This window comes from Macaca mulatta, chromosome 16, assembly GCF_049350105.2.
Source record: "Macaca mulatta isolate MMU2019108-1 chromosome 16, T2T-MMU8v2.0, whole genome shotgun sequence".
NCBI lineage: Eukaryota > Metazoa > Chordata > Mammalia > Primates > Cercopithecidae > Macaca > Macaca mulatta.
In genome coordinates this window covers 60,193,090-60,217,282 of record NC_133421.1, presented here as the reverse complement: position 1 = coordinate 60,217,282, position 24,193 = coordinate 60,193,090, and the positions used below count along the sequence as shown (strand labels likewise).

The window sequence follows — 24,193 nt, the reverse complement described above, 5'->3', positions numbered from 1 at the left end:
TTCTTTTTTTTCTTTTTTTTTTTTTTTGAGACAGAGTCTCGCTCTGTAGCCCAGGCTGGAGTGCAGTGGCAGGATCTCAGCTCACTGCAAGCTCCGCCTCCCGGGTTCACGCCATTCTCCGGCCTCAGCCTCCCGAGTAGCTGGGACTACAGGCGCTGCCACCTCGCCCGGCTATTTTTTGTATTTCTTAGTAGAGACGGGGTTTCACCGTGTTAGCCAGGATGGTCTCGATCTCCTGACCTCGTGATCCGCCCATCTCGGCCTCCCAAAGTGCTGGGATTACAGGCTTGAGCCACCGCGCCCGGCCTGTCTTCTTTCTTAATTTCCTGAATACCAGGAGTTTCTTGAAAATGTACATTTTTTTTAGTAACCTGTTTGGCGGCAAACCTGTCTTAATCTGTCCTGAGGCTACTTACGGTTTTTGTGTGTCTCATTTAGTGTGACTGTTTATATCTTTTGCTGCAGAAGTATTATGTTTTGTTATTGCACCCAATATTTGCAGGATACATGCAAAGTACTCCCCTTCTAAAAATAAAAAAAAAATACGAATTCTAAACACAACTGGCCCTCAGGGTTTTGAATAAAGAATTGGGACTTACAGCGTGAATCTTTGTATTTTTAGCAAATATTTTTTCCTTTCTGGTTTTGTAAAGGGTATAGTGTTAGTGCTCAATTGATAAAAGTTATCTTTATGGCTAAGAAAGAACTCCTGAGGAGGTTAATAATTGACAAATAATTGTTCATTGAAAAGATGGTTTTGAAAACAACTGTTTTTGAATACCCATGAGTCTTCATGTGCAAGCTGCCTTTTTGAAAGATAGATGGCTTTCATGTGGAGAAACTTCAAGGATAGATGGCATACGCAGTAACAATTTTCGTCTTTTTCTGCTTAAATTCTTTTGGGATCAGAGTTGTGGTCCATGATATTTTGAGATGGTATATGGTTTTAAAAAAATATGATAGCTTTTCATGGAGACATTTAACAAAAGCTACTCTAAAGTTAAATGAGGTCTAGCACCAACGATTTTTTCACTACAGTGGACCTTTTTTTGTGATACTGATCTCCGAATGATCTTGGTTCATACTTAGTGCTAATACAGTAAGAATTAATTATCTTCATGTGTCTCACGTCTGTAATCCCAGCACTTTGGGAGGCCAAGGCGGGTGGATCACCTGAGGTCAGATGTTCAAGACCAGCCTGGCCAACATAGTGAAACCCCATCTCTACTAAAAATATAGAAGTTAGCTGGGCGTGGTGGTGGGTGCCTGTAGTCCCTGCTACTTGGGAGGCCAAGGCAGGAGAATCGCTTGAACCCAGGAGGTGGAAGTTACTGTGAGCTGAGATTGTGCCCTTGCCCTCCAGCCTGGGCAACGGGAGCCAATGAAATGGAAGCTCTTCATTTATTTAACAAAAGTCCCTTATTTGTACATTGTTCCATTTAAGTGTTCTAAATAAAGTGAAGTTGCCTGGGTGGGTGGGAGGATGGGAAATGCTTGTGGAATCCTTTCTTAGGTTTGAACTTGGTGTTTTCGGTGTCACAGCTTGTTTTATTTTCAATGTTAATGCAAACCCTCAGACCAAATGCTTCTGTGCTAATATCTGGATCTATGGTATTACAGAGGAATGCAGGCAGTAGTTCAGATGGAACCGAAGATTCCGATTTTTCTACAGATCTCGAGCACACAGATAGTTCAGAAAGTGATGGCACATCCCGACGATCTGCTCGAGTCACCCGCTCCTCAGCCAGGCTAAGCCAGAGTTCTCAAGGTAAAAATCTTCATTTTTCCTTACCACTCCTCACATCTGGCTGACTGGCCCATCACATTATTTTCCTAGTTAATGTGGAAACTGGTCCCTTGGCTTGGTGTAGATGACGGTGCACCAGATGATTGGTAAAATGTGGAGTGAATGCAGAGTTGTCAGGTCTTTAACAATGCTTCTGTTGGGGGCTGCTATCCAGTTTGTAGACCCAAAGGAACTGTGGATGGTATAATGGATAGAGACACATGTATGTCTTGAGTCATTTGTGTTTTTTTGTTTGTTTGTTTGTTTGTTTTTTTACATCGCCGTGTCTCCATCAGTAAAATGAAAATGTTATCCCTTCACTTTCTGTTTGAATGGTTTAGGCTTAGGGACTTGAAGTCCAGATGGTATCTGACTTATGGTGGTTTGATTTAATTATTATTATTTTTTTAACTTTACTGTGGTGCTAAAGCAATATGCATTCAGTAGAAACTTTTCGAATTTTGAATTTCAGTCCTTTCTTGGGCTAGTGATATGTGGCTGAAATATTTTCTTGTGATGCTGAATAGTGGCAATGAGCTATAACTCCCAGTCAGCGAGCCGTAACTCCCAGTTAGCCATTTGATCATGAGGGTAAACCAGTACTCTTCAGTGTACTGTCTTCAATAAATTACATGCAATATTCAACACTTTATTAAAAATAGGCTTTGTGTTAGATGATTGTGCACAATTGTAGGCTAATGTAAGTGATTTGAGCCTATTTAAAGTAGGCTAGGCTAAGCTATGATGCTCGGTAGGTTAGGTGTATAGTGCTTTTATTTTCTGGAGACAGGGTCTTGTGCTCTGTTGCACAGGTTGGAGTGCAGTGGTGTGATCTTGGCTCACTGCAACCTTGACCTCCTTGGCCCAAGTGATCCCCCCACCTCAGCCTCCTGAGTAGCTGGGACTACTTGGGAGATCTTATTATGTTGTCCAGGCTGGTCTCAAACTCCTGGACTCAAGCAGTCCTTCCACCTTGGCCTCCCAAAGTACTGGGGTTATAGATGTGAGCCATCATGTTCAGCCTGTTAATACTTTCAACTTATGATGGTTTTATTGGGACTTAACCCCATTATAAGTCAAGGAGCATCTGTAGTCTCTTGGACTTGTTATTGGCAGAGGCCCAGTACTTCTAAAACCATGTTTAATTCTGGAATGTAATCCAATACACACTTGATAAATATTAATAATTGTACCAAAATATCAGTGTGGAAATATAGAATTTTGCTTTGGTAATAAAGAATTGAGAATCTTGGGGTTGGAAGGTAGTTTGAAGTATCTCTAGTGCATTTAGGCATCTGGGGTTAAATTTGGAGGGTACCCTTGACCCCTCCTGGCTCTTCTCTGGTATTCCCTGAGGAGGAAAGAAGGTTGTAGCTAATATAGAGAGCTGATGATCAATAGGTGGTAATAGATTAGGGGAAAAAAGCTTTAACATGTTTTGAGCACTTCAACAGTGTTGCTTTGGTTACTTTTTTTTTCCCTGAGATGGAGTCTCGCTCTGTCGCCAGGCAGAGTGCAGTAACGTGATCTTGGCTCACTGCAACTTCTGCCTCCTGGGTTCAAGCAATTCTCCTGCCTCAACCTGCAAGTAGCTGGGACTATAGGCATGTGCCACCATGCCCAGCTAATTTTTGTATTTTTAGTAGAGGTGGGGTTTCACCATGTTGGCCAGGATAGTCTCAATCTCTTGACCTCGTGGTTTGCCTGCCTCGGCCTCCCAAAGTGCTAGGATTATAGGCGTGAGCCACCGTGCCCTGCCACTTTGGTCACTTTTATATCAGTATGTTGCACAACGAGAGAAAAACCATCAGTTTTTCAAGCAAGAAAGTGGGAATATCCTCTTTAACAACTGTTCTTAACTTTTTTTTTTTTTTTTTTTTTGAGACGAAGTCTTGCTCTGTCGCCCGGGCTGGAGTGCAGTGGCCGGATCTCAGCTCACTGCAAGCTCTGCCTCCCAGGTTTACGCCATTAACTTTATTTTTGAATTTAGGATTTCAGCTAAAGTATTGCTATTGTCTCTTGATTTCTTAAGCTTTAAATTTTTACCACAATGAGACTATGGATAAATAGCTACTATAACTCAAGCACTATGTTATGTCCTAGGAACCATGATAGAAAAATCATAGTTCCTGTCCTCAAGGATCTTACAGTTCAGTGCAAGATATAGATATGAAAATTGGTCATGGGAATATATTATGGCAAGGGCTGTGAGAGGGGTTTGCATAGAGTACTACAGAAGCCCAGAGGTGGGATAGCCAACTTAGGGCAGCACTCCCACAACGATGAAGTCTTTTTTGTTGTTGTCGAGACAGAGTCTCGCTGTGTTGCCCAGGCTGGAGTGCAGTGGCATGATCTTGGCTCACTGCAGCTTCCGCCTCTTGGGTTCAAGTAATTCTCCTGCACCAACCTCCCATGTAGCTGGGATTACAGGTGAGCGTCACCATACCTGGCTATATTTTGTATTTTTAGTAGAGACGGGGTTCGCCATGTTGTCCAGGCTCGTCTTGAACTCCTGATCTCAAGTGATCTGCCCACCTCGGCCTCCCAGAGTGCTGGGATTACAGGCGTGAGCTGCCGTGCCTGGCTGCACACTGACGTCTTAAAGGCTCTGATAGGAATTTACAAGTTGAAAGATGGGAATATGTTATTCTCGGCAGATGGAACAGCATATGCTAAGGAAAAGACATAATGTTCGTAGAAAGTATAATTGACCATGCCCTAGACACCTGAAAACTAAATATTCAAAACAGCTAGGAAATGCGTAAGCCCTGGGTCTTGACCTCATGACCACAGAGTTGCACAACTCTGGGGTACCATTTACAATGTCATCAATGTAAGGTGTTCCTCCCTAGAGCAAAATGTAGATCATATTGTGAAAGGAGGCCCCTGGAGATGTACAAGTTGATAACCTTGCTGTGTGCTAACTTTTCTCACCCGAAAGTTTGGAAATTTTCAGTTTTCTTCTTTGGAGAGTCTATAAGATTTCTTCAGATTTTTTGTTGTTAAAATATCCGTTGGGGGGTGCAGCTGCGAGAGAGTGAGGCTGACACCTGGCCTGTGCATCCTGCCCTCCAAAAAAAAAAATTAATTAATTAAAATAAAATATACTTTAGAGAGGATTTTGAATGTTCTCACCACAAAGAAATGACAAGTGTTTGAGATATGGATATGCTAATTATTTTGATTTCATCATTACACAATGTATACATCTATCAGAACATCACAGTATACTCCATAAATATGTACACTTATGCGTCGATTAAAACAAAGCTAAGACTGCTAGGGGCTTACGCGGAGGGAGTTGAGCCAGCATCACCACGATGATGTTGGAGAGCGAGCAGTTCCTGATGGAGCTGACCAGACTCTTCCAGAAGTGCTGGAGGTTGGGCAGCATCTGTATCACCTTGAAGAAGTAGAGTGGTCGAACCAAACCTGTTCCAAAGAAAGGTTCTGTGGAGGGCTTTGAGCCCTCAGACAAGTGTCTGCTAAGAGCTATCTATGGGAAAAAGAAGGTCAGCACTGTGGTGAGCTCCAAGCAAGTGAATAAGTTTCAGATGGCTTATTCAGACCTACTGAGTGCTAACATGGATGGGCTGAAGGGACAAAAAGAACAAAAGTAAGAAGACAAAAGCAGTAGCACAGTAAAGGGCACAAATTTCCTGTTTTCACCAATTAACCACTGAATTGCTATTTTTTCCTTTGGGTTTTACTTTTGGCCACATAGCTAGGTTTCTGGTTCCCCCACACTAGGTGTTTTCACATAAGATGTAGGATCCTTTTGCAAAGAATAGCTGCTGTGTTTATAGGGTAGTTGTGGTAAGAATCTAGTTTATTTTACATTTGGCTAATTGGTCTGTACTGCATGGTTATATACTCCCAGATTATAGATTAAAAGTCTCTGTAGTCATCTCTGTAGAGCGTAAGCTATCATTAAGCATGTCTGTTTATTAAAAAAAAAAAAAAAAAAACTAAAACATATCTATATATATTTTAAAAAATGCTTTACTTTTAGCTTTGAATTTCTTTCATTTCCTTTGTCATCAGGTTGGAGATATAAAAGGGGGGCGCTGAGTGCCTCAGAATAGGTTTTTCCATCCAAAAAACTTAAAATGCTGCATTCCTATTTTACCTTTATGAATCTATTATGATTGTGCTAGAGAGAGTAATAAGAAAGAAAAAAATTGGCCCCTTAAGAAAGGAAATCAAGGCCGGGCGCGGTGGCTCAAGCCTGTAATCCCAGCACTTTGGGAGGCTGAGACGGGTGGATCATGAGGTCAGGAGATCGAGACCATCCTGGCTAACAAGGTGAAACCCCATCTCTACTAAAAATACAAAAAATTAGCCGGGCGTGGTGGCAGGCGCCTGTAGTCCCAGCTACTCGGGAGGCTGAGGCAGGAGAATGGCGTGAACCTGGGAGCTGGAGCTTGCAGTGAGCTGAGATCGCGCCACTGCACTCCAGCCTGGGCCACAGAGCCAGACTTGGTCTCAAAAAAAAAAAAAACAAAAAAAAGAAAGGAAATCATTTTGTTTGTTGTTATATCTTTGTTAATAGAATATCTGTTCTATGGTGGGTTAGAAAAAGGGAAGAATGAGAGGATGCAGCTAATATTTACAAAGCACTGTGTACCACGGATGATGTTAAGTGCTTCACGTGCATTATCTCAGCTATTCCTCACTACAATGTTATGAGGAATGTGCTACTAGTATTTTCCTCTTTAATAGGTCAGGAAACAGGCTTGGAGAAAATAACTTGCCCAAGATGCCATAGCTAGTTGGTATGAATCACATTCAGTTATAATTCCAGAACCTAAACTATTAATGCTGTACTACATTACATCTCTATACCTGAGCTAGGCCTTTTTGCTTATATTTTATTTAATTAAATAGACATTTTAAGGATTTGTTGGATTTTTTGAAACATGAAGAGGAGGAGGAGGAGCTACATTCTAATAAATTATATGGATAGGAAGTAAAACAGATTTCCATCTTTTTTCTTTATTTTCTTTTAAAATCGGGATCAGATTCCAGTCCTGTTCGAAATTTGCAGTCTTTTGGCACTGAGGAGCCTGCTTACTCTACCAGAAGAGTGACCCGTAGTCAGCAGCAGCCTACCCCAGTGACACCGAAAAAATACCCCCTTCGGCAGACTCGTTCATCTGGCTCAGAAACTGAGCAAGTGGTTGATTTTTCAGATAGAGGTGAGTGGGTATGGTATGACTTAGACCTATCACAGAGCATCTGGGTGAATTTCTTTTTAAGGAGGGCTTGGGGCCACTGCAGGTAGATGCCTAATACTTCAGCTAGATGAATGCTGTTTGCTTGTTTCCTTTCTTATATCTTGCTGAGGACAGTTTGATATCAGAATATTCTCAAGGTCCAGAGTAACTGGAGTATATTAAAATGGACCTGTAATAGGAAAAAGAGACTGGGGCCTTCTTAACCACAGATGAAAAGGGCTTGAAGCAGACTTTTCTTATAGCCATACTTCTGAGCCCATTTATCTCCAAATTTCTTCATGCAGAGGTTACCGACTGGTGAACTACTTCTAGTCTGTCCGCATGGTTGGTTGGTTTGCTTGCACAGTGTTTAAAATTTTTAAAATTTGTTTCTAGTATTTGAAAACACAGTGATTTCATATAAAAACCTGGATTAATCATTTATTTTAAACAATGAAAAGATCTGGGAACACTAGGTGGCCAATCACCCATAGTAATAATTGGCTGGAGTTGAATAGTAGCTGTCCCCTTTGGATGGACAATGAGCTGTCTGTTTGGCCTTGCTGAGCCCCTGTAGCCATTTGGTTTGCAATTCCTGATTTACAGTCTGGAATTTCAAGATTGAATTGTTAGACTACCAACAGGCTTACTCAAGAGTCTAAGTCCATTCACATCTTACACCAAGCCTGTCCAGTGTCATCAAGAAAGACAATCACTGTCACTTATCTTCTGTCCTGTGTCTCTCCTGGAAGGGAAATGGGATAGTAATTGTTTTTGTGTGTGTTTTTTTGGGGGGGGGGGGCGGGGACGGAGTCTCGCTCTGTCGCCTAGGCTGGAGTGCAGTGGCGCGATCTTGGCTCACTGCAAGCTCTGCCTCCTGGGTTCACGCCTTCCTCCTGCCTCAGCCTCCCAATTAGCTGGCACTACCGGTGCCCGCCGCCATGCCTGGCTAATTTTTTTTTCTGTATTTTTAGTAGAGATGGGGTTTCACCGTGTTAGCCAGGATGGTCTCGATCTCCTGACCTTGTGATCCGCCCACCTCGGTGTCCCATAGTGCTAGGATTACAGACGTGAACCACTGCGCCTGGCTGTAATATTTTAAAAATTTATTTCCATCCAGTTTTGATTATCCATGATTAGCAACTCAGGAGAAATACAGATAGGTGTAATAGGTAAAGTACAAATTTAATTTTAATTAGAATTTAAAGTTGCACAAAAGGAATGTTGTAGAAGTGCCTCTTCATTTTCCACTTAGCTGTCTAGCAGACAGGTAGCTGAAAGTTACTGGTTAAATCATAGAAAAAGAATCTGGGAAGCCTATAAACTCATCTGAATAGTAAACCTCTAAATAAATGAACCTCACTCATGACTTCTACCAATTGTTTTTGCTTTAGAAACTAAAAATGCAGCTGATCATGATGAGTCACCACCTCGAACTCCAACTGGAAACGCACCTTCTTCTGAGTCAGACATAGACATCTCCAGCCCCAATGTGTCTCACGATGAGAGCATTGCCAAGGACATGTCCCTGAAGGACTCAGGCAGTGATCTCTCTCATCGCCCCAAGCGCCGTCGCTTCCATGAAAGCTACAACTTCAATATGAAGTGTCCTACACCAGGCTGTAACTCTCTAGGTCAGTGTGCCCCAGCTTCATGACATCCTTTGTTCTGTGGTTCTCTCTCCCAGGATCATCCAGAAATGTTTTGTGTTCTGTTGGGGTTTAGCTTCTTAGGCTCTTCGTGGTCATGTGCTGAGTGATAATGAGTTGCTCACTTGAATAAAAGCCTTTCTCTTCTTGACTGATGGTCCATAATAATAGACCTGGTTGTAAGGAAATTAACTATGATGAACAATTTAGTTTATCAAGAGCTTTTCCCAGTGAAAAATTCACTCCTTTACCCAGCAAAAACAAAAAAGACTATCTTCAAATATCTTATTGCATGGCACATAGCTCATACTCAGTGAGGACTAGTTAAGGGTAAGCTAGTACAGAATAGTGGTTGCGCAGCCATAGCTGTTAAGGAAATGAGGAAAACATTTCCTGTCAGGAGGCTGTGAAATTAAGAGTACACATGAGACCCTAGCCTTCTGTAACTTTAGTAGCTTTAGGTCTTGTGCTTTGTGTGCTTAGTAAGTATAAAGAAGATAAAATATTTCTTCTGTGATAAATATCTTATTTTCTTATGAGTTTTACCCCTTAGTGAATTACTTTAGAGATTCTTGGAGTGGTTTGAACCTTATTTGTGCACTTTCAGTGAGCTGAGGTGCGTATATTGGGCTTAAGCTTTTGTCTAGAGTTGGAAGAAGCTGATTGGGAGATAAGGGGTCTTTCACTACTGGGTCTACTTCTCAAATTCACACTTTGCATGTGGCTATCAAGTTTGAAAAACGGTAGAACAGAGTAAGTTACTGCTTGGCAGGCCAACAATACACTTTCTGTAGTGGTTTTTTTGTTGTTGTTGTTTGTTTTTGTTTGTTTGTTTTTGAGACGGAGTCTCGCTCTGTCGCCCAGGCTGGATGCAGTAGGCTGGAGTGCAGTAGCGCCATCTTGGCTCACTGCAACCTCCACGTCCCGGGTTCAAGCGATTCTTCTGCCTTAGCCTCCCAAGTAGTTGGGATTACAGGCGCCCACCACCAGGCCTGATTTTTGTATTTTTAGTAGAGACGGAGTTTCGCCATGTTGGTCAGGCTGGTCTCAAACTCCTGACCTCATGATCTGCATGCCTCTGCCTCCCAAAGTGCTGGGATTACAGCATGAGCCACCACGCCCGGCCTTTTGTTCATTTTTATAGAGAGACAGGGGTTTCACTTTGTTCCCCAGGCAGGAGCGCAGTGGCATAACCATAGCTCACTGCAGCCTCAACTCCTGGGCTTAAATAATCTTCCCATCTCAGCCTCCCAAGTAGCTGGGACTACAGACATGTGTCTTGGCTTTTTTTTTTTGGTCTTATTTTTTAGAGATGAGGTTTTTTCTGTGTTGTTCAGGTTGGTCTTCCAACTCCTGGGCTCAAGCAATCCTCTCCACTCATGCTGAGTAGCTGGGTCTACAAGCGTGAGCCACCATGCCCAGTGGTTTTCTGTAGTGTTTAATTAATTTGGATCATTTCCTGGTCTTATAGCAGTTTCTCAGATAATTTCAAACCATCAAAATGAATAAATACAGCAAAGTTCTCTTGAACTCCATACCAGTTGTCACTCAAAGAGGATAATTGTTTCAGGCCTGCATTGATTTCCTTGGAATAAATAATGAAAAACTAAGAAAGACAACATATTATACTAGTATAAGAGATGATGGCTAATGTGCTTTAAGAGTTGAAGGGGATCTACTTGCCATGCAGCAAGAAAAGGAATTTTCTTTTGCTTCTGCTTGTTACTAACCATTCGTTGCTAAATTGTTTCTTTTATGTACTATATTTGGTCATTCATGCAGTAAATATTTACTGAATATTGGTCATGTGCCAGACACTGTTTTAAGTTATGAGGATGTAGCTATGAACAAGTCAAAGTCTCTGCTCTCATGGAGCTTATAGTCTAGCTGAGGAAGGCAAATAGATAGATGTATAATATATCAACTGGAGGTAAATACTGTGAAGGAAAATAAAACTGGGAGTACTGAGGGTAGGATATTGTGTGCATACATACATGTATGCATACATATGTATATGTATATGTGACATGTATATATGTAGTTGGTTAGGAAAAGCTACTCTGATATGGTCACATTTGAGCAGAGACTTGCTGTTTGAATATTTTACAATAAGCATGATGGGTAGGGAGAACAGCAAGTGCTCTGGGCAAGAGAATAATTAACCAGTTTGAGGAACACTTAGAGGCCAATATACTTGGGGCAGAGTGACTAGAATGGAGAGGAGGAGGTAGGCGAGAATGGGGCCTGATTGTGTTATTTATGCCCAGGAGTTAACCTCTTAATGGGGTAGACCATAGGGTAAATAAAAAAGATGTTGCATTAGAGGAAAGTTTATTTGTATTTATTTGTTTATTTGTTTGTTTATTTTGGAGACAGAGTCTCATTCTATAACCCAGGCTGGAGTGCAGTGGCGTGATCACTCACTGCAACCTCCGCCTCCTGGGCTCAAGCGATTCTCGTGCCTCAGCTGCCTGAGTAGCTGGGGTTCACAGGCATGTGCCACCATGCCTGGCTAATTTTTTGTATTTTTTAGTAGAGACGGGATTTTGCCGTGTTGACTAGGCTGGTCTCAAACTCTTGGTCTCAAGTGAAAAAGTTTACTTTGACTTTGGTTTTCATGTATTGGAACTTTGAAAAATATGAACCTGAGCTTCCAAAGTATCCTTTTTTTTGAGGCAGAGTGTTACTCTGTCACCTAGGCTGGAGTGCAGTGGTGCGATCTCAGCTCAGCCTCCGCCTCCCAGGCTTCATTGAATTGTCTCCCAAGTAACTGGGACTACAGGCACATGCCACCATGCCCAACTAATTTTTGTATTTTTTATAGAGACAGGGTTTCACCACGTTGCCCAGGCTGGTCCTGAACTCCTGGGCTCAAGTGATCCTCCCACTTCAGCCTCCCAAAGTGTTGGGATTACAGGTGTGAGCCACTGCACCAGGCCCCAAAATATTCTTGACCCTAGTCTATTCCTTAAGAATTTTATGTACTTGTGAAAAATTAAAGCTCTATAAGAAAGTTTGAAGTGCATTAAGTAAAAATTTCCCTTCACTCATACCCCCAGAACCGTGCCACAGATACAAAACTTCTGTTTGCAGTTTTCTAGGAATGCTTCCAAGAAGTTTTTCTACATATATAAGCACACATATATGTACATGTATTTCCTTTTTGTGATTATTCATAAAAGGGAAAATAGGATACATTCGTTGGTTGTACATCTTGGATATTTTACGTTATTAGTATTTAGAGGTCTGTCTTTTTAAAAGATGCGGAGAATTTCATTGTGTTGATAGTTCATAAATATTTAAATTGTCTCATTGACATTTAGATTGTTTCTCATTTTTAGCTTTTTTGAACAATACTGTAATGGGTAGCCTTGTATGTACATATTTTGGTGTCTTTCTAGCAAATCTGTAGGATAAATTCATAGCAGTGGAATTTTTAGGTCAATAGATAAGCTGTTCCTTTTTTAACGTACATGGTAGATTGGTTTTCATTAACATGTAAAAGAAAACATGACCTGAATAAGTTACTAAGAAGTGTGGATATGCCCAGGCACGGTGGCTCACGCCTGTAATCCCAGCACTTTGGGAGGCCAAGATGGGTGGATCACCTGAGGTCGGGAATTCGAGACCAGTCTGGTCAACATGGTGAAACCCCGTCTCTATTAAAAATACAAAATTAGCCGGGCGTGGTGGCGGCGCTTGTAATCGCAGCTACTCAGGAGGCTGAGGCAGGAGAATCGCTTGAACCTGAGAGGTGGAAGTTGCAGTGAGCCAAGAACGCCCGATTGCATTCCAGCCTGGGCAACAAGAGTGAAACTCCATCTCAAAAAAAAAAAGAAGTATGGATACATAGTATCTGAAAAGCAAGTCTTGCAATTGTAATGACACTCCTTTATATACATATATATATTTTTTGAGACGGTCTCTCTATCACCTAGGCTGGAGAGTGGTGGCGTGACCATGGCTCACTGCAGCCTTGAATTCCTGGGCTTAAGTCATCCTGCCACCTCAGCCTTCTGAGCAGCCAGGACTACAGGCATGGACCACCATGCCTGGCTAATTATTTTTATTTTTGTAGAGGTGGAGTCTCACTATGTTGCCCAGGCTGGCTTTGAGCTTTTGGATTCACGTAGTCCTCCTGCGTTGGCTTCCCAAAATGCTGGGATTATAGGTGTGAGCCACTGTGCCCAGTTGACACTATGTTGTATATATGGTATTTGATCAGTGAGGATGGTTTTTCTGTCCGAGATAATTTTGCAGATCTCTAAAATTGCATTTTTTTTTCTTTTTTGAGATGGAGTCTTGCTCTGTTGCCTAGGCTGGAGTGCAGCGGCGCAATCTTGGCTCACTCAGCCTCTGCCTCCTGGGTTCAAGTGATTCTCCTGCCTCAGCCTCCCAAGTAGCTGGGGTTACAGGCATGCATCACCATGCCGGTCTAATTTTTATATATTTTTAAGTAGAGATGAAGTTTCACCATGTTGGCCAGGCTGACCTCAGGTGATCTACCTGCCTCGGCCTCCCAGAGTGTTGGGATTACAGGCGTGAGCCACCGTGCCTGGCCCTAAAATTGCATTTTTAATAATACAGTCCCAGAGAAACGGTGGCCTGAATGTTCTAAAATCACCCAATCCCCAGTACTTGGACTGTTTTTTCCTTTTAAAGTTTATTCTATAAATTATGTTGTGTAAGCTTTAAACTCCCACTGTCTTCTTTACCCCAAATTAAATATATATATATTTGTAATGAAAGATGAAGATTTTTGTAGACTCGCTATTCAGCTTAGCTAACTTTTTATCCCATTAGAATTGTCCTCTGAGCCCTTTCAGTCTTAGGTGTTTTATAAACCTTTTGGTTGAAGAGAAATATATAAAAAGGAAATAATGTTCAATTCCCTGTCTGTTTTCAAAAAAACCACATGAAAAATAGATGAATGAAGAGAAACCCATTTAAATAAAACAAGCTTTCGTGTATTGTTATTCCTTATGTTTTTCCGTCTTCAGAAGGCCTTGTGTTACTGCCTGTTTCGGGCGTGGTGGCTCATGCCTGTAATCCTAGCACTTTGGGAGGTGGAGGCAGGAAGATTGTTTGAGTCCAGGAGTTCAGGACCAGCCTGGGCCACACAGTGAGACCCGTTTCTACAAAAAATTTTAAAATAGGCCCAGTGTGATGTGAGCCTGTAGTCCTGGCTACTTGGGAGGCTGAAGTGGGAGGATCACTTGAGCCTAGGAGTTCAAGGTTGCTTTGAGCCATGGTTGCACCACTGCATTCCAGCCTAGGTGACATAAAAATTTTTTAAAAAGTAAAAATATATGATTATAGAAGAATCCTAAATCTTTAAGCAAAACTCTGTTCTCCCTCCAAAAAATAAGTATTTAATCTGGTTTAAAGTTATGTAAATATGTTTACTTATATGATAGAAAAGGCCATTTCTTTCTCCATTTTTCATAAATTTATTTTGAGTATTGAAAGGGGCTAAATTCAGGTTGGATAGCATTGCACAGTAGAAAGAAAAGTACACTTATTATACATATGACCTGATTAATTTAGCGTAGGAGAGTTACATTCCACCAAAAGAAAGTGTTCCTCTTCATTGTCTTGTGCTTTATCACAAATGTTGACTTCATGACATTTTGAGATTTGAGGAGTCTAAGAGCAGAAAGAACTATGGTTTATATTGATCATACATAAGCATGTTCAAAGATAGCCAGATCCATCCTGTGGAAGAAAAGAATGAGTGCAAGTTATAGCCCTACCAGCCTTACCTTTGGTGGATTCAGTCTGATCAGACATATATTTGATAAAAATCATGTAGCGAAAAAACAGGTTTGTTGTGGAGAAACATACTACTTTCTAAGCTTGTCTTCTTTCTTGAGATTGAGTTTTCCCTCCTTTAACAGGACACCTTACAGGAAAACATGAGAGACATTTCTCCATCTCAGGATGCCCACTCTATCATAACCTCTCAGCTGACGAATGCAAGGTAATTGTGTTCTCGTTTTTTCAACATACGCTTTTTGAGTGCTTACCGTTTGCCAGACACTTTACTAAACACTGGGGATACAGTGGCCAATAAGATGGGCAGGGTCCTTGTTCTTAACGTTGTAATGGAGGAAACATAAAAACCAATGTGCTTTTTTAGAAAAAACTAGTTAAACAGACAAAAGAATTGTAATATGTTATGAATGATTTGAAAGAAATTAACAAGGAGATTATGAAACATTTGGAACATCAGCCGCTAGTGCATTGATATTTTCTATTGAAAATTGGCTTCGAAGACTGCTAGGGACTTATTCCACTAAGGAATAATTTGCATATTTTATTTGCATAAAATATGTGATCTTAATATTTATGCATTCAGTTCTCTTCTTATAAATCTATGAAGTCATTTTGCTTTTAAAATCTTTTCATAATTCTTGTTCCTTTTTCTGTCCTTTTCTGTGAAATACTTTTTGTTACTCTCAGTCACACCTACTCTTGGCTAATTCTTCTTTTAAATTCTTGAAACATAGCTCCTAAATAACCTTTGGGATTTTGAGATAACGTATTTAGGAGTAGAAGCTCAGATCCTATTTGTATGTTCCTGTGTGGGTTGCTCTTCCCAAGGATGGAACCAAGGATCTAATTATGGGGAAGCAAGAGTGGAAAATGTTATTAATTAAATGGGTTGCTTGAGTAGTATTGGATAGGTTATCTAAGCTGGTTAGACCAAAGTATTATTGTTGTTTTTGTCGTTACTTTGCTAATGATGCCAGGGTCACAGGTTTATTCCTGTCTGAGCCAATTTCATTGTGAGGAAAATTAGATTCCCTAGCTAACATTGATTTTCCTTGATTCAGGAATTTGTTCTCTTATTTACAGGTAGACTGCAGGGGTGAAAGTTTCTTTTATGTGGTTAGTCTTTCAGCAAAGTAGTGTAATTTCCATGTTTATATGGATTTTAAGGTCAATGACCCTACTCTTATTTTTCTTCATTCCAAATCTTTTTATAAGCGGCAGTTCCTTCTGCTCTGTGTAAAAGTAAGTTGTAGATCTTCCCATTGTCTTCCCATTAGCCTGGGACTAAATCAAAACAGAAAAAGCTGTGCCCCCATCTGTGTCAGAAGCAGGCAAGTCTTTAGGTACTTCTTTCTCAGAAAATAACTGCGATCCCTGCTTGTTGAGAGTTGTTCTCTACCACTTGTCTCTAAATGTAATGATCTGATACTATGGATGGTTTTACATAAAAATCTTCTGACATGTCTTTTGCTTTTGAAATTGTTAGTTTATAACAATATGACTGTGTTAAGTTAAGCAGTTTATTTTAGAAAAAGAAAAATTTGAGTTTGGAGAAGAAAATTCTGATAAAAGGAAAACATTTCTATCCTGAATTTATCCTCTTTGTTTCCTCTTCTTTGCAAGAGGCATTAGGCTCAGCATAATCCATCTTTACTACTGGAACGTGTGCATGGAGGATCAGGAGAATTTCTGAGATGATATATTTTTATTACATTTAGAACTGTAAGTGGAAAGATTAGACAAATTCCCCACATTTATTAACAGCTCTAGTGTTTTTGAAGAACCTTCATATACGTGATTGCTCTTGAGTTTCCCAGGACACCCTTGCGATCAGTGATGTTACATTTGTATTCAGTCATATATTTCTGTAGCTGCATGTACCAAATACAGGTATCTGAAGATTCAGTGAATAAAAGACTGCATTTAAGGAGCTCATGAGGCCGGGCGCGGTGGCTCACGCCTGTAATCCCAGCACTTTGGGAGGCCGAGGCGGGCGGATCACAAGGTCAGGAGATCGAGACCACGGTGAAACCCCGTCTCTACTAAAAATATAAAAAAATTAGCCGGGCGCGGTTGTGGGCGCCTGTAGTCCCAGCTACTCGGGAGGCTGAGGCAGGAGAATGGCGTGAACCCGGGAGGCGGAGCTTGCAGTGAGCCGAGATCGCGCCACTGCACTCCAGCCTGGGCTGGGCGACAGAGCGAGACTCCGTCTCAAAAAAAAAAAAAAAAAAAAAAAAAAGGAGCTCATGTTCTCAATGTTCTCATAGGAGGAGGCAACATAAACATTCAAATTAATAAGTAAATAATTTTGTGCAATGATAAATATTGTGAGGAAAAAAGACAAATGATAGAGTCTGTTTTGGGGGTGAGGGTAGGGATAGCCCTGCTTTTCCCAGGATGGTCCAGGAAGACCTTCCTGAGGAGTTGGCGTTTGATCTGGGACATGGATGATGGCAAAGAAGCAGTTGTGTAAAGATCTAGGAGAAAAGATACCTAAGTAGAAGGAACAGCAAGTGCAGAGGCCATGAGGCATGGCTAAACTGATGGGTTTGAGAGGCTGAATGAAAGTAGGTTATGTATGGCTGGATCTAGATCATAAAGGACCTTGTGGACTTTGGCACAGGAGTATACTTTTGTTCTAATAGAATGAGAAACATTTGGGGGGCTTTAACAAAGGCATGATAGGATTTCATGCACACTTTTTAAAACTGAAGGCTTGCTAACGTGGAGAATGGAGTGTGGGGGCAAGAGTTGATGCAGGGTATAAGGTGCTTGGAGGACTGCATGGAAGTTCAGGCAGTAATTGGTGGACTGGACTAGCTTTGTATCGGCAGCAATTCTAAGACTAGGTTGGATTCAGGATACATTGTAGAGGGGAGCAACCTGTTAGGCTTGCTGATTGATTTGATGTGAGGTGTGAGAAAAGAGAAGAATCTAGGATAACATTCAAGTTGTTGACCAGATCAGCTATTTAGACAGTATTGCCGTTTATTAATACTGGGAAGATTTGAGGTAGAGCAGATTTGTGGAGAAATGCCCGGCGTTCTGTTTTGACCATTCTGAGTTTTAGTGGTGAAGTGGAATAAGCAGTTGGATATGAGTTCCCAATTCCCAGATTATGAAACAGAAACTATTGAGAGCTGATGTCATTTGTCTGAGGTCATGTAACTACAGAGTTAAGTTTCCCTGGAGACTTGAACCCAGGTTTTCTTTTTTTTTTTTTCGAGACAGAGTCTCGCTCTGTCACCCAGGCTGGAGTGCATTGGTGCAATCTCGGCTCACTGCAACCTCAGTCTCCTGGATTCAAGCAATTCTCATGCCTCAGCTTCTTAAGTAGCTGGGATTACAGGTGTGTGCCACCACGCCTGGCTAATTTTTGTATTTTTAGTACAGACGGGGTTTCACCATGTTGCCCAGGCTGGTCTTGAACTCCTGGCCTCAAGTGATCTGCCCATCTTGGCTTCCCAAAGTGCTGGGATTACAGATGTGAGGCACTGCGTGTGGCCAAACCCAGGTTTTCTTTTTTCTTTTTTTTTTTTTTTTGAGACGGAGTCTCGCTTTGTTGTCCAGGCTGGAGTGCAGTGGTGCAATCTTGGCTCACTGCAACCTCCGCCTCCCAGGTTCAAGTGATTCTCCTGCCTCAGCTTCCCAAGTAGCTGAGATCACAGGTGCCTGCCACCATACCCTGCTAATTTTTTGTATTTTTAGTAGAGACAGGGTTTCACCATGTTGGCCAGGCTGGTCTCGAACTCCTGACCTTAGCTCATCTGCCCGCCTCAGCCTCCCAAAGTGCTGGGATTACAGGCGTGAGGCACCACGCCCAGCCCAAACCCAGGTTTTCTAATGTTTCCTTTGTACTTCCATACTCTATTCTTGCACTTCCTCTTGCTTTTTTTTTATTTGTTGTACTTTGGGAAGAGTCCAGGCTCAGAGTCATCAGACATGATTAAAACCTTAGTGATCCCATCATTTAGCTGTTATCATTTCAACTTCTCTGATTCTGTTACTGGCTGAGAAGGCAGAATGTGAAGCTTGCCTTATCTCTTTCTTGTAGAGATTGTGATAATAAGTGTGAAGACGCTTTGAAAGTAAAGTACAACATAAATCCAAGGCATTATCATTGTATTCTTATGCTTTAAGTAAACGTAGTTTTAGAAGCAGGTGGATTTATTGACGTTGTTGATGGTTGCAGGTGAGAGCACAGAGCCGGGATAAGCAGATAGAAGAAAGGATGCTGTCTCACAGGCAAGATGACAACAACAGGCATGCAACCAGGCACCAGGTATGGGCCTTGTTAAAGCGCTGGCCACTCATAGTTTGAGGTCCATTTCTTGGATCTCCTCTATAATTGTCTTCAGGCATGTCTATGCCTCATTTCCTGTGATATGTCTTCCAGATGTACTTAGAATCACGTTTCTTTTTCAAACAGTAAATTTTCATAAAACAAACACTTCTACCTTATGAAGGAATCATGCTATCTGTAGTACTAGTAGTAGTACTAGTAGTAGTACTAGTAGTAGTAGTAGTAGTAGTAGTAGTAGTAGTAGAAGAAGAAGAAGAAGAAGAAAATTCTGATTATTCGAAAGATTACACTTGCTGCTTCATTTCCTCACTTGGCATCCTTTAAGACTATTGTAGCTTGCTTTCAAACCTCTCCACTCTGCTAGCACCTTTCCAAGGCCACCAGTGACTTTTCCCCAGCATTTGACACTCGCTGACTGTGTTATTTTTCTTGTACTTGTCTCTTCCCTTGGTTTGTAGGGAGCATCCTGGCTTGGTCCTAATCCTCCTCCTGCCTCTCTGAACATTCCTGCCACATTGGTTGCACTTAATTCCTTGTTCTTCCCTAAATGCCTTTGGTCTTCACTCTTGCTGTTTTCCTGCCTGGAACACTATACCTGTACCGAGAAGAGATTGTATTTTCCTTCAAGGCCTGTGCAGTTCTCAGCTGTTGCAGGAATTTTTCCCAAATTCTCTCCCACCGTTAATGAATTTCTTCCTCATGTATTACCATTGTAGCGCTCTCAAAATATGCCTTTGTGTCTTTGTGACATACTGTATTTTGTTCATCATTTAGGTGTCTGTTTTTGCAGTTAGATTAGGTGGATAGCAGAGATGTATGGTGATAAGGAAGAAGTTTGGCTTTGGAGCCAAACAGATGTGAATTTGAATACTGATTAACTCTAGCTATGTTGTCCTGGGCAGGTCAGCTAACCTATTTCTTTGTTAATAAGAAGAGGTGAATAATGCCTTCCTGGCAGGGGAGTCAGCTAAATTATGTATGTAAAGCACCTCTACTCAGTGCTTGGCAGGTAAAAAGCACTCCATAAGTGGTAACTACACTTTTCTTCATTGTCTATCTTGGGTGTTATTTTATTTTATTTTATTAATTTATTTATTTTTTAAACAGAGTTTTCACTCTTTTTGTCCAGGCTGGAGTGCAATGGCGCAATCTCAGCTCACTGCAACCTCCGTCTCCCGGGTTCGAGAGATTCTCTTGCCTCAGTCTCCCAAGTAGCCAGGATTACAGGGGCACGCCACCACGCCCAGCTAATTTTGTATTTTTAGTAGAGACGGGGTTTCACCATGTTGGCCAGGCTGGTCTTAAACTCCTGAACTCCAGTAATCCACCCACCTTGGCCTCCCAAAGTGCTGGGTTTATAGGCGTGAGCCACTGTGCCCAGCCTTGAGTTTTATTCTTACTCAGTTTTTCTATTTAAATGAATGTATATAAATGAATTTTTGTATCACTGTTGATGAGATCAATAAGCATTAATTGGAAAACAGTTCTTGTTGCTTTGGTGGAGACGTCCATCCTTAGTTTATGTTAATAGTAAAATAAGTTTGTATTCCTGAACCTGTATTTAACTGACAGTAAAGGTGGTGGGGTGGTGATAACCTGATTTGGAATTTTTAAATTGCCATATTCATGAAAAAATTAGCTGGGCATGGTGGTATACACCTGTAGTCCCAGTTACTTGGAAGGCTGAGACAGGAGGATGGCTTGAGCTCAGGAGGTAGAGGTTGCAGTGAGCCATGATTGTGCCGCTGCATTTCAGCCTAGGCGACAGAGCAAGACCCTGCCTCAAAAATAATACAAATGAATAAAATAAAATTGCCATATGATTTGCAGTGTGGCTAGAACATTTCTGGGGTTTTTTTCTCTTTACATTTAAAAAAATGTTTTGGTACCTTCTTTTTTTTTTTGTTTTTGAAGAGTCTCGCTCTGTCTCCCAGGCTGGAATGCAGTGGCGTGATTGGCTCACTGCAACCTCTGCCTCCCAGGTTCAGGTGATTCTCCCGCCCTCAGCCTCCCGAGTAGCTGGGATTACAGGAGCACACCACCACGCCTGGCTAATTTTTGTATTTTTAGTAGAGACGAGGATTCACCATGTTGGCCAGGCTGGTCTTGAACTCCTGCTCTCAGGTGGTTGGCCCGCCTTGGCCTCCCAAAGTGTTGAGATTACAGGCGTGAGCCACCTGGTTGGCCCGCCTTGGCCTCCCACAGTGTTGAGATTACAGGCGTGAGCCACCGTTCTGGACCTTGGCACTTTCATTTTGAAGCTTAGCTTTTATAAGCAGTTTTCTCTCAGTTTTCTCCTTTTTCCTTTTAGGCACCAACGGAGAGGCAGCTTCGATACAAGGAAAAAGTGGCTGAACTCAGGAAGAAAAGAAATTCTGGACTGAGCAAAGAACAGAAAGAGAAATACATGGTGAGGAAAAGTTAAATATTTAATGAGCATGAACTCCTGCTATCACATTTGATTCCTTTTGCTTTCTGAGCTTGTGCCTTTCAGATTTGCCATTTAGTATGCTCTACATGTGAATACTAAGTGACTCTTCTATGGCACTTAGAGTTTATTTCATCCCCTAAAACTGAGTTGTTGAGAGTGGAAACAGGAGGTCTTGGGAAAATGAAATACCATTAGAATTTAGATTTAAAAAAATTTGAACCTCTGGTTGTTCATAAATTTTACTTTCATCTTAAAGGGTTAAATTTACCCACTAGAACACGTGCCATGGCACTAGAAACTTATGTATGAAGAAAAGTAGTCAACCTTAATAGTAGGCTGCTTATTTTAATGGAAAAATAGATTTCCTCCATGATTAAAAGGTATTAATCGGGTGAATATTCTATAATAGATATTCTTGTAGTATTTTAATATTTTTTTCTAATTTTAGAAGTAATTATCTTACATTTGTAAGATAATTTGGAGTGATTAAGCAAAGTATATGGAAGAAAACAAATCCTACCACCTAAAAATAGCCACAGTTAGTGTTTTTGGATATATCCTAGCTTTTTCACAATCCCTTATTTATGTAATTGCCTTCTTACTGTATGTAGCACTTTGAATTCTGTCTTTTCACTTAAACATCTTTTTTTTTTTTTTTTTTTTTTTTTTTGAGACTGAGTCTCACTCTTTGTCAGCCAGGCTGGAGTGCAGTGGCATGATCTCAGCTCACTGCCACCTCTGCCTCCTGGGCTCAAACAATTCTCCTGCCTCAGCCTCCCGAGTAGCTGGGATTACAGGCATGTGCCACCACGCCTGGCTAATTTTTGTATCTTTAGTAGAGACAGGGTTTCACCTTGTTGGCCAGACTGGTTTCGAGCTCCTGACCTCAGGTAATCTGCCTGCCTCAGCCTCCCAGAGTGTTGGGATTACAGGTGTGAGTCACCATGCCTGGCCTTAAACATCTTTTTTTAGGAAAATATTTTATTATACATGTATTAATACATGCTTACTACTGAAAATACCAAAAATATAGAGAAGAAACATTCCAATAAAAAAAAATTGTCCTTCAAGATACAAACCACTGCTTAACATTTTTCTTTTTCTTTTTTTTCTTTTTTTTTTGAGATAGAGTCTTGCTCTGTCACCCAGGCTGGAGTGCAGTGGTGCAGTCTTGGCTCACTGCAGCCTCCGCCTCCCGGGTTCAAGCAATTCTCTGCCTCAGCCTCCCGAGTAGCTGGGACTACAGGCACCCACCACCACTTGTGGCTAAGTTTTGTATTTTTAGTAGACATGGGGTTTCACCATGTTGGCCAGACTGGTCTTGAACTCCTGACCTCGTGATCCACCCACCTCGGCCTCCCAAAGTGCTGGGATTACAGGTGTGAGCCACTGCGCCCAGCCTTTTTTTTTTTTTTTTTTTTTTTAGTATTTATTTATTTTAAATTTTAGATAAGGGGGTACATGTACAGGTTTGTTACATACATGTGTTGTGTGATGCTAAGATTTAGGCTTCTATTCATCTTATCCTGTCACCCAAGTAGTGAACATAGCCCCTGATAGGTAGTTTTTCGACCTTTGCCTGCCTCCCCACTTTTGGAATCCTCGGTGTTTATTGTTCCCTTCTTTGTGTCCCTCTGTACCCAGTGGTTAGCTCCCACTTATAAGTGAGAACATGCTGTGTTTGGTTTTCTGTTTTTGTGTTAATTTGCTTAAGATAATGGCCTCCAGCTGCATCCATGTTGCTGCAAAGGACATGATTTCATTCTTTTTTATGGCTGTTCTTTTAGTTTTTTTCTGACATTTTAGTTTTTTTCATAGAATTGGAATGTTTTCTTATTTAGCCATTAGAATAGATTCTTTTTTTTTTTTTTTTGAGACGGAGTCTCACGCTGTTGCCCAGGCTGGAGTGCAGTGGCGCGATCTCGGCTCACTGCAAGCTCCGCTTCCCAGGTTCCCGCCATTCTCCTGCCTCAGCCTCCTGAGTAGCTGGGACTACAGGCGCCCGCCACCGCGCCCGGCTAATTTTTTGTATTTTTAGTAGAGACGGGGTTTCACTGTGGTCTCGATCTCCTGACCTTGTGATCTGCCCGCCTCGGCCTCCCAAAGTGCTGGGATTACAGGCTTGAGCCACCGCGCCCGGCCTTAGAATAGATTCTTAAACGTAGGGCATGTGAATACTTACTCAGGGCATGGCTTCACTAAGACAAAAATATGCCAGACTATGTATAGATGACCCTTTGTATCCATGGATTTTGTTCCTGTGGATTCAGCCAACCATAGATCAGAAATATTTGGGGAAAAAAATGTGCGTTTGTACTGAACATGTACAGACTTTTTCTTGTCATTATTTCTGAAATAGTACAGTATAACAGCTATTACATGGCGTTGACATCACGTAAGTAATCTAGAGATTAATTCAAGTATACTGCTGGATGTGCCCTGGTTATATGCAAATATGACATCATTTACATATGAGACTTGAGCATCCACGGATTTTGTTATATGCAGGAAGGTTGGGGGACATTCCTGGAACTCTTCCCCTAGGGATATCAAGAGATGACTGTATTTACTTTTTTTTTTTTTGAGACAGAGTCTCACTCTGTCACCCAGGCTGGAGTGCAGCAGTGGTGCAGTCGCAGCTCACTACAACCTCTGCCTCCCGGGTTCTGGGTTCAAGCAATTCGCCTGCTTCAGCCTCCCAAGTAGCTGGAGTAATAGGCGTGGGCCACCACACCCAGCTGATTTTTGTAATTTTAGTAGAGACAGGGTTTTGCCATGTTGCCCAGGCTGGTCTCAAACTCCTGACCTCAAGTGATTTGCCCATCTTGGCCTCCCGTGCTAGGATTACAGGTGAGCACCTGGCCTATATTTACTTTTTTGACAGTCATCACTGTCTTAAATGATAATTTGACGAATAAGTGGACATAGGCCAATGTGAGATGGGTTGTGGGGTGAATTTGTAGTTAGACCTTTACACCAGACTGTTGGTTTGTAGAGTGAGGGCTTTAGTAGTGGGCTGTAGGGTACCAGGTT

The 24,193-nt window shown here is 41.5% G+C and overlaps 1 protein-coding gene across 8 annotated transcripts in view; it reads left to right on the top strand.

The window, feature by feature from the left end:
* Positions 1 to 24,193, top strand: part of KAT7 (lysine acetyltransferase 7) — a 41,874-nt gene that overhangs the window by 1,927 nt on the left and 15,754 nt on the right. The window contains exons 2-7 of one of the 8 annotated variants that reach the window (XM_015119329.3): positions 1,621 to 1,768; positions 6,808 to 6,984; positions 8,397 to 8,636; positions 14,549 to 14,631; positions 18,619 to 18,708; positions 21,041 to 21,139. In XM_015119329.3, coding sequence (XP_014974815.1) covers positions 1,621 to 1,768; positions 6,808 to 6,984; positions 8,397 to 8,636; positions 14,549 to 14,631; positions 18,619 to 18,708; positions 21,041 to 21,139 — 837 coding nt within the window. The remainder of the gene's footprint in view (positions 1 to 1,620; positions 1,769 to 6,807; positions 6,985 to 8,396; positions 8,637 to 14,548; positions 14,632 to 18,618; positions 18,709 to 21,040; positions 21,140 to 24,193) is intronic. The other 7 variants (XM_028836383.2, XM_077971230.1, XM_015119330.3 and 4 more) reach the window with 7 other exon arrangements.